This window comes from Phyllostomus discolor, chromosome 2 (genome assembly GCF_004126475.2).
Source record: "Phyllostomus discolor isolate MPI-MPIP mPhyDis1 chromosome 2, mPhyDis1.pri.v3, whole genome shotgun sequence".
In the NCBI taxonomy this organism is placed as follows: Eukaryota; Metazoa; Chordata; class Mammalia; order Chiroptera; family Phyllostomidae; genus Phyllostomus; species Phyllostomus discolor.
In genome coordinates this window covers 75,912,494-75,931,380 of record NC_040904.2, presented here as the reverse complement: position 1 = coordinate 75,931,380, position 18,887 = coordinate 75,912,494, and the positions used below count along the sequence as shown (strand labels likewise).

The window sequence follows — 18,887 nt, the reverse complement described above, 5'->3', positions numbered from 1 at the left end:
GTAGAGGGTGCTCTGAGGGAGGAGGTTACTTGTTAGAGAGTTTAGAAAAATCTGAAGCATGAGCCAAGATAGGCCATATGTATGGAAAAGCTACTGAAAATGGCTTGAGTGGGCTGGCATGTTGGGTGGGGTGAGGTCTCAAGTAATCACCAGGGTGGGGTCCACAGCATTATATTGATGAAAACTCGGATATGATGCTTGCCTGCCAGCTCTACTGGGGTAGGGCTCATCAAAGGAACAATGGCCTCTGCTAGTACTTTTGTCTGGGAGAAAGGTGTGCCCCCTCAGCTCTTGCCTTGATGTCAGACAATTCAGTTCACCCCATATGTCTCTGTTGATTTTCAAGCTGCTGCCAGTGCTGGAGCTCATAGGAAGTGAGTCTGAGTAGGTCTGTGTGTGGGCCTTGAAGAGGAACTGCCTGGGACTCCAGAAGCCTCTGTCTTTATCAGCCTCAATCCCTGCTGGTTTTTACAGTCAGAATTTATGGGGATTTCTCTTGCTGGCACTGGAACCCTAGGCTGGGTGTCCCGGTGTGGGGCTGGGACCCCTCACTCCTTACAAGTGACCTCTGCAGTGGAGATATTCCTTCAATTTTCATCTGTCACATGCGGGTGTGGGACCAGGCTGTTCTGTGTCTCAGCCCCTCCTACCAGTGGTTTCTTCTTTAATTCTCTAGCTGCAGGACTTTCATTCAACCAAATTTAAGGTGGTTCTATAGGATGGTTGTTCTGTAGTTTAGTTGTAATTTTGATGTGGTTGTGGGAAGAGATGAGTAATGCATTTATGTATGCTGCTGTTTTTAAAAAGATTTTATTTATATATTTTAGAAAGATGGAAAAGGAGGGAGAAAGAGAAGGAGAGAAACATCAATGTGTGGCTGCCTCTCATGTGCCTCCCCATCATTGGGGACCTGGGCCACAATCCAGGCATGTGCCCTGACTGGACATCGAACCTGCAACCCTCTGGATTGCAGCCCATGTTCAATCCACTGAGCTGCACCAGGCAGGGCTATGCTGCCATTTTGGCTGGAAGTTGGGTATATTTATTTTAAAAAGATAAATGATATCACAGAAAGTAAGATGAACTTGATTAGTTGTATTAGAGTTAAACCTTATATTTCGTTTTCTATTTATAAAATGTAGAGTGAAAAAAGAGAAAAACTTGTTCCTATTATTATAATTTTTATGCCACACCTTCTTTCTTTTTTGTTTTTAAGAAATATTGCTTTATTTGAGTAACTTACCTCCAAATTACTTTTATGTGTCTAAAAAAGTCCTAATGAGCATCCAGAAAGAAAACATATACAGCTTCCACAAGAATAAGAACAAAAAAATAATGGGGTTAATGACCGTCCCAAGTGATATTTCCTAAAAGAAAAAAATGTAATTATTTAACCTTTCTTCTTCTGAGGCAAGATAAGTGAACTGCACACATCATGAATAAAATTTTCTTACTTTACGAGGAGGAAAGATTGTGATCCTGTTTCAATGACTATGAAATATAAAAATAACATCCACTCTTCTGATTATAATGAGGGGAAAATCATTCTTCAACATTTCAATTCTCATGAAATCCAAAGGTCTGTTGAATCCACCTTTTCGATTCATGTATTGCCTGTACTTCCTCTTCTGAGACACATTTATGGCACAGGCATTTACAGAGCCATCCACCTTTTTTCCTTTTGTGGAGTCAAAGGAGGCAAACCCCATTAGCTGCATCATTTCTATTTCTTCCTCTGTTTTGCCCTCCAAGTGTTCCTTAGTATTCTGACATTCTTAGCTCTTCGTTTCTTTTGCTTTCTTTTCCTCATCTCTTCTTTCTTTCAGTAGAGAAGGGGAAGGAGATGTGGATCTATGTAACGTTGGGGAACCTGGAGTGTATACTGTGCTGGGATTGAGAGCAGTTCCTTCTCCAATCTCTCTCCTGGGACCAGGACCTTCCTTGGCACCTGTGTTCTCTCTCCCTGGGGGTGGACTGGGACTGCCTATGCTCCCTTTGCAGGGAGCAGCTGCGGCGGCGGCTGCCACCCATTCTGAGATCTCCTCTACCTCACCACATCTTATTTCTTTGCATTGTTGTCTTTTCAATCACCTTATTAGTTTGAGGTTTTAAAAATGTTTTAGTCAATTCAACCTGCAGCAGATAAACCCTATACAATTTCTGTACACCATATTGCTCTTCCTCATTATTTTTACTTAATCTATAAACATACTTGAACTGAGTCCCATATGTTATTTTATCCCTTATTTGGCCTTACTTGATATTATGTGTTTTCTTAGCTTCTTGGATGACAGAAGTCTGTCACTGATATGAATTCCTCTAATTTTTTTCTGAATCTTCCCACTGTGGAAAGTCCTCAGAACTCCTACTTGTCTTGTGGATGCTCCTGAGAATAGACAACGATCCACCTGTTCCCCTTTACTAATTTATTTGGATGTGTAAACTCTACTGCATGCACAACCACAGAGGCTGTCTCTTAAAATGAAATCATGTCTATTCTGATTCCTTCTTTTGGGTAAGTTCATTGTTTGTTAGGCTTGTTGATTTAAATCCTTTGTGTGCAGAACATCAAAGTTAGAGAGAAAGAACTTGTATAACAAATGGCATCTTTCCTGTTACTTCATTTACCCTCCTCACTCTTTCCCCTCTCATTCTTTCCTTTCTCTTTCTCCTCCCTTGTTCTTAAATTTGGAATTTTAGGTTCTCAAAACCAGACAAGAACAAGGCATAAGAGTTGGGGGGGGGTACACACAATTGTCAAATTACGACCTTGAGGGACATAGTAATAAACATCAACCTGAAGTTACTTTAGAATAGATTGCGTCACTATTATAGGTACATGCAAACCATATATAAATAAACTCATGACCCTCTTACATATTGATCTTGGAAGTCATAACTAACTTTTTAAATACTGCTGAATCTGTCTATCATGACATTTCTTTGTCCTCAGGATGAAAGATTATCCCCATTAAAATTAACATCAATATTTTTATTTCTATAGTGTTAAATACAGAGCCAAAATAAGCACTTGTGAACTGTGCTTTATCCTGTCATCCTCATCTATTCGACTATGATAATTATACTACTGTAACCAGCTTGAATTCTCTTTTAGTTCTAATTCTAAAATGATCCATGTTACTATGATGAATATGTGTTTTATGGAGCTGGCTTCATTTCCTCTTCCTCAGGATTGGGCGATTGTATTTCCTCCTGGATGAATTAGTGTAGTATATGTGAGATTATATTTCATTAGTTTTATAGCCGCTTGTTAAAGTTTTATTATCCTCTCTGTTTTATATTTCAGGCTGGCAACACTTACCAGCAGTGCTAAGTGACTTGATATATATGAATCATAATTTTGTGACCTAAGAATATGCTGTCTGCAAATATAATGGTGTCTTAGATGTAATACTTTACAATGCTATTAAACAAATGCATTCACAGAATAAGCAAATTTGCTTAAAGAACTTTTTAGCTATGAAAAATTAAGAAACTTTATTTCAAATTTTCTTTCAACCAGTTAAAGTATCAGCATTTCTCTTAAGAGGTAAGTGGTACACATATGCTTTAACAAGAATTCATTCAGTTTGTATGATTTTCATTTATTTTATGTAACTCTTATCTGTTACTTATAATTCAATAATGTCTTTGAAGCAATCTAGCACAAAGGTAAAATATGTAACTTGGTGCTACTTAGGTTGATGTCTCTTTACGCAGCTGAATAAATAGTTGAGTAGATATGAAGGACAGTCATAAATCACATAATTATACTAGTACTAGACAGGGTGAGGGTTGAGTAAGCAGTATGTTGGAGCATTCTAACATTTTCTACCATAATTATAACCCCTGTTACTCTGAACTCACTACATGGTGGTTTATTGTTATGTAAATGGAGATTAAGAATGTAACATTCTCTGACACATTTATAGTTATTCTTAAAATGTGTGTAGTATTACTATAGAGAACATGATTGAAATAAACTACTTGAAATTGGACTCCTTAAGAGAAAATTTGCTTAAAGAATTTTTGTTTTTTTTTTTCAGAAAGAAGTAATGTTTCAGTTTTCTAGTAAAGACATTGTTATCTGCAATCACCATCAACAATTTAGTCTCTTGAAGGAGAATGATTCATTTATGAATATTTATCAAGGTCTTACTATGTGTGAAAGGATAGTTTAAGTTGTGTTTAATATGTTGTTATTCTAGTATCATTACAGTTTATATAATTGAAACTAGTGATGTATATAAATATTTCTAGTTAGCTAGATGTTCATGAACAATAGCCTAAAATTACTTGAACATTTTAGAAAAAAATAAATGTGTTCTTTATTTTTATAGAGTTTTTCTGTCATGATGGTACTCTAACATTTAAAAAATTAAATGAAATTTGATTAATAATGCAATTAATATTTTCTTATTAAAAGCAAAACAGGACTAAAACGAAGTCTGTGGTAGAGAAAGAGGTGAGGTGGGGCTGTCAGTTCACTAGTTTTCAGAGCAGACATAAGTTCCATGCTTGCTTTCTGGTGAGTGGGAACACTGAAACCACAGGCCTGTGACCACTGTGTGCTTAGCGTTTCATCTCAGGTGCCAGGAAACCATTGAAGACATTTGACATCTTCAAGGTTAGAGGACCCTTGAGGTTACTGTGGTTTGACATGGAGACTTCTCTTCAATTTCCCACTGATTTCAAAAGCCCAAGGGATCCTGCAAAAGAAGACCTCCTGAGAATTCTAATTGTCTTCTGAAGGGCCTGTTTTCAGAACAAAACAAAACATAATAACGATAAATTATTTTGAAACTAAGTGTTTACATGTGATGCGAACAAAAAACGTCAATGTATGTGTGATTTCTCCTCCCTACATTTGCCCCTTCTTTTCTCCTTACCCTTGACCTCTAAGGAGAATTCTTACAGTTCCTATATTACTTAGATGCCACTTTGATTGGATGGAAAAACAAATTGAAAAGGTAGGATGGGGTAATTTGGAAGAGATAAAAGAGTAGCGATGGAAGGAAAATGAAAGGAAGGAAAAACAAAAACCCTCATGGGACGGTGGGCTGAGTAGAGTGCTTGGTTGGGAGATGAGAGTATCAGAGAGAAAGATTTTTAGGAGTTGCTGCTATCCATGTGGAGAATGTTAAGAATTAGACAGATGGGCAGAATGGATATTTAGGATGATTTGTGGTTTTCAAAGTATATTTCCATACTGCTGCCATTTTAAAACAGGACATCTTTAAGTAATTTGAATGTCGTTTAATTCCTTCTGATTTCTCTAGTCTATTGTGTTTTTTAACATTAAGTCTGAGCTGAGCCTGGATCATGTGGGCCTGGTTGTTCTTTGGGTTACTCTGTATTTTTAAAACACATCAGGTGGCCAAATGCAGGAAACTCTTGTAGTCCTTTTGCTTATCTTCTCATGGGAGCTTGCACCATGCTATCTTTCCAAGAGTGCAAGGATGGAAGTATGATCATGATACCTACACTTCACCTTGCTATTCTAGGCCCCTTTACCAGACACATAGTTTTCTAGTTTCCTTGGGGTAAGTTCCAGTTAATGATTAGACTCTGGGAAAAGTTAGGAAAACTTTGGTGCATGTGGGGAAGTGATTCTAAAAGAAATGCCATTCGGTGGAAGGAGATTTGACTCATTGTCTCTGAGTTGAACTTCATTCCTCAGAGATGCTGAAAGTTGAGAAGTCCTAGAGATGCTACTAAAAACTTCATTGAGAATATCCATTGCTCTGTGTTTCTGTGTTGAAAGAAGAAAGGCTGTGGTCAAAATAATTAAAAATTTTAGTGATTGTGCTTTTCTCTGTCATCTCTTCTCATGTTGGTCAGGCATTAATGCTATTCTTCATTTTCTTCTGGCTGTCCCCAAAATGACTGAAAATTCAACATAATTCAAACCCAAATGCAAGCTTTTCTCTCATGAGATTTTCCCTCAGACTTACCTTGGCATTGTTCCCTAGGTCTGAAACTTAGACATAATTTTCTGTTTTCATATTCACTCTTGTCCAGTCTTGGTGTTTTTCAAACCCTGATTATTGCCAATGATATTATTTTTCTCAAGCTGTTCCTCCAAATGGGGATTCATTTCCCCTCCCTCTCTATCCAGTTCTTTTAAGAACAAAAGTAAGTCTCCTCTCTTAGTGTCTGCTCCTCACTTTAATGCTAAGGCCTTTCCCCCTTCCCCGTATGTGCTAAGCAATTATTTTATTACTTGTGGGAACTGTTATGGGGTTTATTAAAATGTGTTATTTTATGTAGATCTGCCCTATATGCTTACTGAGTCTGTGAGCTATAAAAATTAATGTTTTTATTTCCTTAATTACTGTGTATAATCCTTGAGTAGGTTTTGAATACACATAGAGTGCTGGGTTTGTAATAAGTTCTCATTACCTGTTGAATTTAATCAAAGAAACATACTTTTGCTTGCATAATTCAGGGTGGAGATGCAATTGACAGTTCAGTGAACAGGAGAAAAGAGTACAGTCATAGTTCTCAAACTTTTTTCCAAGCCCTTTGGAGCTGTGATGTGTGTCCCAGGCAGCTGAAGTGTAGCCCGAAGCAGCTGTATCAAATATGCTTGATGTCTCCTGTTGAACCCTAAACATTCAGGGGAATTGTTCTTAGCTCCATGTTATCAGTATTTGTTTTAATGTAAAAATGATGTTTTAAATTACATATACTAATGTAACAATTTCTCTTCTGACTACATGTCTCCCAACTCTTGCTATGAAATCGATGGTTTAGGAAAATTTGTCTAATTAATGGTATTTTTCATCCTGTCAAAGCTATTTTAGTTTGAGATTTTAGAAACTTGCTGATGATGAAACCAGCACTGTGCAGAAAATGAATGGTATTTTAATGACTATAAAACAACAGTGGGGAATTCTCACTTAAGGAGGTTTGTGTATATTTTTCACTTACTGAAACTGTAACTGCTGTTACAGATTTAAAATTGGAAATGTTTGGCTTATAATAATTCTTTTATTTTTCTGTTATGTGCTCAAATTTAATTACAATTTCAGTCTATATCTCTAAAATATAAGTTCTAATTTTAAAAAATTTTCTGAGAGTGTTATTTTACTGTTGAAGAGATCTATATGAGCATACTGTTTGAATGTAACATTTCTCAATCATTTTTTAAAGTAAAACAAAGACGTATCATAAGGTTAGAATAGAAGTAGTATTTGTATATTAATTTCAAAACTAATTTGTACAAATAACACATATCATATGGTCAAATGCCTTAATTTTATGAATTCAAAATATTAGTAGTTTAATTATACATAATATTGATGTTATATATAATTATATGAAGTGTGGATAAAATAATAACATTATGTAAATATATAAAATAATTATTAATATTATGCAACATTATCAAAACTAATATTAATCATCGATATTCTATTTCTAATCTTATCTATTGTTTTTTATTTGCAAATATAGTTGCAACTATTTTAGTTATGGGATAATTGCAAACAAAATGAAATATTACTAAGAAGTTAAATAAATTAATATGAACACAAAATACACCATTAAAAATGTTACCAGCATTACCCACTTGAGAATTGCACATTAATGACCTGCGTTTTCTTAAAATGCATTGAAATAATGTAAATGTGATACTCATTTATTGGAGACTATCCTCTGGCATTCTGGTAGTCTTTGAAAATTATCTTTTTGCTGTTAACAAGTTAATTACCCTGATGTCTTCCCTCAAATTCCACTGAGCACACTGTTCTTGGTAAACATTTAAAGGTATGTGAAAAATACATTAGATTTTCAAAATTTTTGCCATAAAAATTATGTTCAAAAACATCTCATTGTAACTGGTTTCAGATTTCCCGAGCTCTACACTGTTATTTGAATCTATACAGATGGAGCAACTCATCCTGAGCAAGTGTATGTAAGTCTAAACACTTCAATTTCAGAAGAGTAGACAAAGCTGGGCTTCATGCTGTCTGCAAGCCCCGAATCCTGCTTCTCACACCAAGTGCTTTCAGAGAATAGGCTGTTAACAGAAAGTTGCTTTAGTTCATTGGGACTATGAGTTTTCTCAAGAGTATTTGCTGCAAGTGATCAATGCTTAAGGCTCTGTTAACAACACTGGTAGCATTTGCCTCATAATTAGTGGGATTTGGGGGGAAGTATGACATGATGGGGGTTACCTTTATAATTCAACCATGGAGATAATTGCTCCACTTAAAATTTCACATTCATTATTTTGTGTATGTGTAGATTGCCTCATTGAGTAGGAATTTGTAGTAGCTATAATTTTTTCAGATACTAAGATATTCATAAAACTAAAATTTGAGATATTTTGGGAATGAAAATTTCCCAGTGTTTCTTATTCCTTTGTATACATTAATTCTTTGATCTTTTTCAGTTACCCTTTGAGGCTGACAAAATATTTTGCAGTATAAAAGTTTTCTGAAGGTTTAGGTTGCTTTTCTAAAATCAAAGTGTGTGTGTGTGTGTGTGTGTGTACACATATATATCTTATTTAAAGATATGTATTTAAAATACCTTAGGAACTGAAAGTAATATGAAACCATTCATCCTCCATCAGCCAATCACTAATACTCACCAAGCTTGTATCCGTGCTAAACTGTTAAGATTCCTCAGCTGATCTGAAACAGGGACTCGACTCTACTTGATCGAATGTTGCAAGAACACTTTAGCATGGTTGCAGGGTATTTGTCTTTCAAGGTCATCAGACCAGTAAACAGAAAGCCCATTTAAGGAGGAAAAGAACTCTATTATTGATCACTTTTTTATTCTGAAAATTGTTATGCTTAACTCATAGTGGAGTTTTTCAATGAATAAGAATTTTTCAATGAATAAGAATTATAAAGCTGAGAGAATGGAAAGTTATAAGGTGCTTAAGATTTGTTTGTTTTTTCCTAAACTTCATCACACACTAGGCTGTTTCCAACTTTTGTTGGCTGTAAGTGTAAAGTTCGTAACTATACAGTAAAACTGTAACTGTAAAGATTTTATTTATATTATGATAAATAGCATTGTCTGTTTTCTTTACAAACTCAGTGACCTCATATTTTATAGTTTCTTTGTAATATAAGTCAGTGGTGCTCAACCTTGGCTGCATATTAAAATCACCTGGGGAACTTTTAAAATACAGTGATTCCCTAGCCATCATAGATGTTATTTCTTAATTGGATTAGGGAGGAGCTCTGGCATCTGTATGTCATAAAAGCTCATAAAATGATTTAATACACAATTAGGATTGAGAGCCACTGACAGGGGGTAAAGGAAGGGGTTTTATTTGAATTATCTGGAACTATCCCATCCTGGGGCATGTTAATATATCCTGTGTGGATAGTTACATAGCATATGTTTTGGAAAATCTCTCCCACCAATTCTAACCTTGCAGTAGATCCCAGTAAGAAAAACAAGTTCTTCCACATGCTTTGTTCTGTTGTCCATTGCAGCTCTTTGGAAAAATAACTTTGGGAAGAGTTTGGTTTACTCAGCCACATAAAAATCAGTCAATGTCAGCAAATCATCTCTGTACTTCATAGCATATTAACACTTATGTTTCGACCCTTCAAGGCCGGGCTCGTCCATGGTATTCACACAGATGGAATGATATTTGTGGAGCAGTTGGGATGTCTGTCACACCTTTATTCACGGGTGGGTGAGCCACAAACACTGCAAGCTGCATGTCTATCAGCATGTCTCATGTCATGGCCCTTGCTCCCCAGTGTGGCCCCCATCGTGGCACCTGTCCTTTTGTGTGTCTCTCATCATCGCCCTCAGCAGGGAGTCCCTACCTGTTTAATTACTAGAAGGGAACAAAGCCAGAAAACTTCCAGAACATTACATAACATAACATAATTTTGTGCATGCAAGCCCACTTCACATGATGGGAAGAGTTTATCTCACCTGGTCTCAAGGCCATGAGAACACTGGTTATCAGGCGCCCCCAGGCTATGGGAACACTGCTTCCCTTAGCTACCCAGACACCTGGGTGAGGAAGCCGGACTGCCTTTACTTACCCTGCAACACTCTAATTTGATTTGTTGTTATATTTACAGCTGAGATTAGGAACTATTGGGATTGGGACACAGGACGGATGGCAAGGATAGGATAACCTAGATGTTTTAAAACAGTGCTGAAGCCCTATCACCAATTTAGAGAAGTTGTTCAGAAGAAGAAGAGTCAGCTTCATAATTGTACCTAGAGTGAGTCTTGTGTCTATTTTTTTCATAAGTGTCTCAAAATTTTATTTAGAAAAAGTTTTTCCTGTTGGGTCACTAAATATAGTGAGAACTTTGTCACTGATTTTGACTAAACTCAAACACTTTGGACCACTCAAATTTTCTCATTGTTTCTACCAATGTATGATTAATCTAATTTTTTGAATAGTAATTTGTAGTAATAAAAATATTTCAAGAAAAAAGGTTATTTCTTTTTTATATTGGATCTTTTTTGTATTGGAGAACATATGTGGTAAATGTGTATGTCAGCTTGACTGGGCCATGGGGCCCAGATATTTGGCCCAAGATTATTCTGGATGTTTCTGTGAAGTTTTTTTTTTTTGACATTAACATTTAAATTGGTGGACATTGAGTAAAGCAGATTATATTGTGGGTGTGTCTCATTCAATCGACTGAAGGCCTTTATAAAACAAAGACTGACCTGCCCCAAGCAAGAAGGAATTCTGCCAGAATACAGCCTTTGTACTCAAATTGTGAGACCCTGGATCTCCAATTTGCTACTGTACCCTGCAGATTTTGGATTTGCCATGCCTCAACAATCATTTCAGCCAATTCCTCAAGAAAACAAAATATCTATCTACCTGTATCTGTAACTATATTGTATCTTCTGGAGAACCCCAACTAATACAGGCCATAGTTAAGACATGGACAGTACGATGGCTGCTACGGGCTGATCGGCCCCAACTCCTGATCACTGGACCAGCAACATGAGTGTTCCATGGGAACCTGTTAGAAATGCGAACCATTGGGCCTTATCCCTGAGTACTGATCCAGAAACGCTGTGGTGTGGCTAGCAACCCTTAACAAGTCTTCTCAGTAATTCTGATGACACAAAAGATGAAGAACAATTGTCATATGTCATAGGAACTTTGGGAATTAGCATTATTTGCCTCCAACCTCACTCTGACTATATTTTCTAGAGGTGGCCCACCTAGGTAAGAAGGAATGCAGATTGGTGGTTCTTAAACTTGGCTGCACATTAGAAGATTTGGAAAGCCTTAAAAAATTGACAGCTATTGGGTAGAGGCTGGAGGGATTAAGCAAAAAGAAAAAGGACTCATGGACATGGACAGCAGTGTGGTGATTGCTAGGCGGGGGATGGGGTGTAAGGGAACTAAATAGTAACAGAAAAAATACAATAAAAATAAAATTAAATTAAATTTAAAAGCATAAAATAAAAATTCTGCCCAGGCTGTAGCCTACACCAGCTATGGGTATTTCTAACACTTGCCCTGGTAGTGTCTATCTGCAGCCAAGTTTGAAAACCAGTGGCATAGCTAAAGAAGTTACACCTTCTGTTGGGAATAAAAAGGAAAGTTATAGTGTCATACAATCAAATGTCCTTTGAGTAACTATAAATTATGAAACATAACACTACAAATGGCATGTTTTTTTGAGTGTTGCAAATACATGTTAACTCATTTAATTTTCATAACAACTTTGTTATATCTTCCTTTTGCCATTGAGGCAATTGAAGTGAAGGAAGGTAAACTACCATGGTAAAAGGCACAGAAAGCGTCAGAACTAAACCTTAATTGAAGCAGTCTAGCTCAATAGCTTTTGTTCTATTATTACCTAATACTACCTTGCAAATATTAGTTTATGTCATTGAACACAGGCTTTCGATGCAGCTGGCTCATCACTTGAGGAATGCTGGCATTCACCATCCTTGCTAACTGGCTCTTGATGACCTACACGAATGTTAAAAGACATTGTTAACCAAAGGCCCAGACATAAGCCACCACTCCTCAAGCAATTGAATAAAAATAGACTCCTGGAAAATATCTCAGAATAGAAAAAAATCTGAATGACATGAAAAGTTTTTTGTGTTAAGCCCACAGGAACAAAAAAGAAAAAAAACAGGTTCTGGCTGGTGACAAGGAATTGTCCTCTGTATTCATGTTATTAGCCTGTCATTGGCCTAGTGTCTTTGTTAACGGAGCCACGTAGCATCAATTAACTATTTTTGTGAAGGAAAACACACCATAGTTTCAGGAAGGTTTTATTGTTGCTGAATCTTTTAATCTGGTTTCTACATTGATAGTTGAGACAGGGCAGGGACCTCACAAAGAAAGGTTTTTAATCAATTCTGGTACGTTCTCTCTCATGATGTGTTGTGTGTGATTCAAAGAAAAATACTTCATTTGCATTACATGCCTGTTAAGTGTTGAGACTTTCTAAATATAACATCCATTGAACATATTTGATGTTCACCATATTAATTGTCTGAAGCCTTTTCTGTTTTATTTATCATTTTACACATAATTAAATTTGGGATTACAGTATCAATTACAGATGTCTCTAGACAGGATTTTAATTCAACTTGGGGTCTAATTTTTGGTAAGGAAGCAAAAAAAAAATAAATCAAAGGAATAGTTGTAGAACAACTACAGTGACTTCTTTGTGGATTCCAAGCATCAATTGGATTGATTTTGTGAGCTAAAATGATCTTTGTGTTACTTGAGAGTTTTAATATAGCAGTGATTGTTTGGTTCCACAATATGGATTTGTCTTAAACTTAATTGCAGGTTATCTGTGTTGCTGGGTGGTAAAAATGTGCTGAGTAATTCCCTTCCTGTGAAAGGGAAACTCACAGACACAAAGCTTGGTACATGTCCCATGCAGTGACTCCTTCTCAAGCTGAGAGTAAATAATAACCTGTTATTGAGTTTAGACATGCACTTGATGCTTATTTATGTTAGGAGAGTAAAACTTACACTTTGAAACATTCTTTAAGCATTTTAGAACCTTTGGTTATATATTTTGTTTTGTTTTTATTAAAGTAAGAGCCTCTGGAAAAAATTGATTGGTTTACTTTGAAAATGTATCATTTCTTCTGTGACCACTAAGCAGATGTAGAAATCTATTCTTGGCAATCACATCACACAAATTCCCTTGAAAAAGTCTGTACTGGAGAAACAACTGGCCTATTTCCTGTTAATTGTAAAATTATTGGGTTACAGAATAAAGAAGCACTGGTGATCTTTTCCTTTTTTAAAAAAATATGGAACACTTCATGAATTTGCGTGCCATCCTCGCACAGGGGCAATATCAATCCTTTGTGTATTGTTCCGATTTTAGTAGGTGTGCTGCCGAAGCAAGCACTGGTGGCCTTTTTCATAGTGAACTTATTCATCTCTGTTATTTGCTGACCACTAAAAATCTTTATTAGTTTTTTTTTGTAAAGTTAGTGGAATAGTGCCTTTAAAAGTATAAAATATAAGAACAATACAAAAAAGATAACATTTTCCCCAAAATAATAGGAATTCAAGGGAATAAGATGTACACAAAGTAGACCTACTCTCTTAATTAGTGTAGCTGCAATTGTTTGCTAAACCTAACACAACACATTTTCTCTGAAATAGGAGTAAATAAAACCAGATAACAGACTACCTACTATGTTTGATTAGCTTTTATTTTGTTTAAAAAATAATAAAAAGACTTTATACATTAATACATTAAAAATGATTATTCTTTTATATTTATGCGTGTGCATGAGAGAGAGAGAGAGAGAGAGAGAGAGAGAGAGAGTGAGAGAGAGTTTTAATTTTTAATCTGTGGTAATTTAGCCATGCATATCTTTCCATGAAAAGTTAGAGCATGGTTAGGATGGAATTACCTTATTTTTCAGACTGTAAGATATACCTCCACCAAATTTGTGAAAAATAATGGTTGTTAATGCTGCTGTTGAGTTCTGTTTACATTTACATTGGTGAAATATTATGTTATTTATGTTATTAAATATTTTACCACATTCTTTGATTCAAAATTTTTTTTCCTATTTTCCTCCTCTAAAACCTAGGTGTGTCTTATGGTCCGAAAAATATGGTGATAACTACTTTGTAGAAATTGGCACACAAAAAAATTATGTGCCTGCAGTGGTTGCATAGCATCTTAACCTCAGTATCAGTGAAGACACACTTCCAGTTCTTAGGAAAGGAGTGATGTACATATACCATGAAGAACTACTTTCACTTGCGAAAAGTAAAGGTTTTCCTAAGAAATTCATTGTCTATTTATGTCACTTTTAATGACTTCATGTCAGGGAAAAGGAAGAGGTCATTGCTAATATAATAAATAAAATAATGTATGTAGAAGTATACTGTAAACCGCAACAAAATTCTAAAATTTGAAGTACATTTTAGTTCCCCCTTCTTCAAAAAGAAAAAGCCCACAAATGCCACTGATAAAGCAAGTAATTCATTTGAAAGTACTAGAATATTAATATAATCTTTCAGCAATGGTTTGAGGAAGTAGACAACTTTGGAAGGAGATGATAAATTGCATAATGAAATCTCATCAAATATATAATTTATTCAGCTTCATCATATTTTCCTTCATTTCTTCCTCGTATTTTTTCCCTATATATTAGCATTTTGTATGGCACTGTCCAAGTTAATTCCTTAAATATATCAGCTCCTAAGGATTCATAAAAGTTAAAAATTCAGATATAGGTTAAATTGCATTGTCCTTGTAACATTGAAGATTTTAGTATTCTAGATGTATAAACTTTAAAATTATAAAGAACAGGACAGATATTGAACACAAAAAGCAGATTCATACATGGGTAAGAGCATAAGCTCTGGAGCCATAATGGCTCTGTTCAAACCCCAGCCCTTCTCCTTACTAACGTGTGACATTTGGCAATTAACCTCTGTGTGCTTCAGGTCATTGCCTTGTATAATGGGACTAATAATGTACTTATTTCACAGGGTAGTTGTGAAGATTAGATTAGCTGGCATATGTAAAATGTGCCAACTATTAAAAACATAAATTAGAGAAGCACTTGAAATTGGTGATGTGTGTAAAAGGCTCAAGTTAGTGATACATAACCTGGGCAAATTGATTGGTTTACTTTCAAAGGTAGAAGAGAGATAATGGAGGTTTTGTGTTGTAGTCTGGGTGAAGAGGAATGTGCCAATGTCCTTCTATTAACTATGGAAAGCAATGAGGAAGAAGGAGGGAGACTAGGAAGGTTAGTATGTGGGCAACTGAGGAAAACTTATGGTGAAGAGACTGGAAAAGGAGAGTCAGGTATTGCAAGCTAGGGAGACATCAGTGTGAATTCAGATGAGCCATGAGAAAACAGGTTTTAGTTTTAATCAGAAATGTTATGAGCAGCCATTTTAAGAGTATGAAATGAATTATGCCACAAAAAAGAGGAGTATCTGGAGCTTTGGTAGTGAAAGGAATTAATAATGTTTTTATATAGTAGATTATATTATAATTATATATAGAATAACAGAAATAATAGAATTCATCATGTATACACAAATATATACACACAGAGACATCGATAGGTAAGAACAATAATTTATCAGATTTTGCCCTGGCTGGCATAGCTCAGTGGATTGAGCACAGGCTGCGAACCAAAATGTCGAAGGTTCGATTCCCAGTCAGGGCACATGCCTGGGTTGCAGGCCATGGCCCCCAGCAACCGCACATTGATGTTTCTTTCTCTCTTTCTCCATCCCTTCCCTCTCTAAAAATAAATAAATAAAATCTTTAAAAAGTCACCTCTTAAATTCTATAACTTTAAAAAAATAATTTATCAGATTTCAAAGTTAATTTACGTAAGAGTGAGTTTTTGAAAACTCTTATTTCTTAGACTTTGGGGGAAAAAAATCAAAGTGATTGAGTTGAGGAATACAATGACCACAGCAAGACTCATGCTCCACAGTGCACATGCACTGTTGCTCCATGTTGCTGCTGTTAGTGGTGAGTGAAGATACATCAAAACAAGTTATAAGACATCTTAAGTATGGCATAATTTGATTTAAACATAATTAAAAATGTTTCCCTCATTTACTGGAGCAATGTGCTAATTGCATTATAATTTATTTTATATCATATGGCTGTTGGTGTTAAGCATGATAAGACCATATAACTCTCAAAATTATGAGGCTACTTTTTTTAAGTCTGATACATAGATCCAACTACATCCTGAATTCCTCATTTGATTGACATTTCATGCTAGTTTTAGAAGTTTGAAGGCAAATGGAAGTGAAATACAATTTTATTTCCATTTTTTAATGTTGCATTGGCGAGCCTTATCAAATTGGACAAAAAACTTTAAGAGATGGGAAATAGTGGTGTCCTCATTGCAGAGAGAAGCCAGCACAATGGTAAAGGATTGGTGAAGGGTTCATTCATAACTATTATCTATTGCTCAAACATATTTGCATACTGCATCAGGAACTATCTCTGTATCGAATGCAGTGGGGCAGGAAGAAAATGAGCAAAAGGGAAATATGTGAATTGTAAAGACAAAGCCTAGTGACTGGACATAAAAAGTGACACTCAAACACAAATGGGGTTGCATTATAGCTGATCTGATGAGCATAGCTATTCAAAGTGAGTCTCATTCAAGGTACTAGGACAGTGTGGCTATTAGGTGAAGGTAAGGGGGGCAGCAGTCTGAAATCCCAGCCTGGGTCTCTCTCAGACTATGGATGCCCTCCTCCTTCCTGTTTGTCTTCCCCTCTCTCTCCCATCCACCCTTGAACTCCAGTAAGAAACTCTGGGACCTTGGAGCCAGGACAAAACACGGGTAGTAAATTGCTGGTAGTGTTGGGAGATACCTGAGAATGCTGCTGTGTAATGGTGGTGAGTAGTGCAATGGAGGTGAATGGGCTCTTTCACCTCCAAGCACAGGGCAGGAACTGCATGAACAGAATGGGCTGTCTCCAGATTTTGTTTGCCACCATTAAGCAGACTCATACATTCCCACTGGGCCGACTTGAAGTCAATTTTAAACTAATTTGGGTTAAGCTCAGGCACTTACTAATTCCGATAGATAAATATTATTAATTCTGATAGATACTGATGAGAAAGATAAACTGAGGTATATTTGAATTTTAAGAGTTTATTTGATCAAAAGTTAATTCCGATAGGGCAGTGCCAAACCAGAAGTGGTTAGAAGCACTTTACCAACAGGAAAAAAAGGGGAAGCAAAGCAAGATGATTGATTGGCTGTAGCTTAAAGCCCAGTTGGTTGTTTATGATTGCTAGTCCTTAGGTTTTGATTTCGTAACCTTGAGATTTTTACAGACTTTGATTTTGTTTTGCTTACATAGGCTGCCATGACATTCAAGCCACCTCAGGTTAATGCCCCTTCTTTAATTTAAAGAAAATGATGTCACAGATGGTGAGTGTCAAGGTGTCTTTTGTATATTGAGCAGCTTTACGATCCATGTGAAATGAAAGGATTAGAATGAAAGAAATCAACTTCTGTTCTACTGTCGCCTTTAAAAGGTTTGTCTTCCTAGGCAGAGAAAGAGAAAATTCACAACCTATTTATATATTTTTTACAAAGGTCAGCCTTATTATTATGAAATCAAAATAATTATATTTTTACTGATAGACATTATTTTTTTGGAGAGGCAAAACAATCACATATGGGAGGAGTAGACTTCATAATGGCTTCATAAAATAGAGAAATGGCTAAACCATTCAAAATGATCAAAGAAAAACTATTTTCTCTGTACCATTAAGTGAATAAATGTAATCTTGCTTAAATACAGTTGTATATGTTTTACATAAACTAGCTACATATTTCTATTTTATATAAGTAAATTTATATTTGAAGTTATAAAAATAATTCAGAAAAACATTTGTTTCCAGTTTGGTTTTAAAATTCAGTGTTTTTTTTTTTAAAGGAATATCTCTATTTCCTGGTAGATGGTGATGTCGGTTCCTCTCTGAGTGTCTAGCATGGGTCTCTTCACTTTGCCTAACTGATGCCAGTTAAATTTGGTCCTTCTCAGTGCCTCCGTCTTTAATAGAGGCTGCATACTTAAGCCTTTTCTTCATCAAAATTCTCATGCCTCAGTCTGAGCATGTTTTTGTCCTAAAGTTGTAAAGGAATTATTAGACCATTTTGTAGAACTGCCAGTGCTCTGTTGTTAATGATTTTTGCCCACGGTGAGTTCGAGAAGTTTCTGAAGGAATCTTCTTCACTGAGAATAATGGATGCAGATTCCTGAACCATGGGGGTAAACTGTTCTTTTTACTGGGTAGAGCTTCTTACCCATTATTTGAGGCCAGTCCTTTTTTATAGGTTCTCTTCATCTCTACCATATTTATTAAAGAGGAATTATCAAATGCTTAACTGTGTTATTTATCTTAGAAGGGAATAAAAATAGATTCAATAATCATATTCTCCAATATATTTCTTTGCACTTAGGATTAAATCAAGGGCGATATGTACAAAACACTCACTATTGGCAATATACATGCAAATAAAAAGTTTGGTATGATTAGCCAAAAGACTATATCCTTATTTAAAATATTCTATTTAGGGTATCTCAATCTGGGGCACATATTTTATAGGATATTAAAACTTCTAATTATTTTCTAGACATTATTTATTACTGATTCAAAGAATATACAAAGGTAAGACCATACATGCTTATGTTCCCACTATTTCTCTGTCATTTTTTTCTATTTCTCTTTTTTTGGAATTAATGATTTATCTTAAAAAGGTTTTATTTATTTATTTTCAGAGAGGGGGAAGGGAGGGAGAAAGAGAGTGAGAAACATATATCAGTTGTCACTTAATTCCACCCTGACCCGGGGACAGAACCTGCAACCCAGGCATATGTCCTGACTGGGAATGGAACTGGTACTGTTTATTTT

The 18,887-nt window shown here is 35.7% G+C and overlaps 1 protein-coding gene, 1 long non-coding RNA gene and 1 other non-coding gene across 3 annotated transcripts; 1 reads left to right on the top strand and 2 right to left on the bottom strand.

Moving 5' to 3' along the window:
• The first annotated feature begins 1,211 nt into the window (after nt 1-1,211).
• On the top strand, nt 1,212-15,978 carry LOC118498706. Its single transcript, XR_004901175.1, has 3 exons — nt 1,212-1,481; nt 2,536-2,539; nt 15,967-15,978. It is a non-coding gene; the product is annotated as an uncharacterized LOC118498706 (long non-coding RNA).
• Nucleotides 1,266-2,031, bottom strand: SNRNP27 (small nuclear ribonucleoprotein U4/U6.U5 subunit 27). Its single transcript, XM_028502104.2, is given in 2 exon segments — nt 1,266-1,868; nt 1,870-2,031. Coding segments are annotated over 2 exon segments (546 nt in total). The 3' UTR covers nt 1,266-1,484.
• On the bottom strand, nt 13,249-13,355 carry LOC114491184. The gene has a single exon (XR_003683996.1). It is a non-coding gene; the product is annotated as a U6 spliceosomal RNA (small nuclear RNA).
• Nucleotides 15,979-18,887: the final 2,909 nt, after the last annotated feature.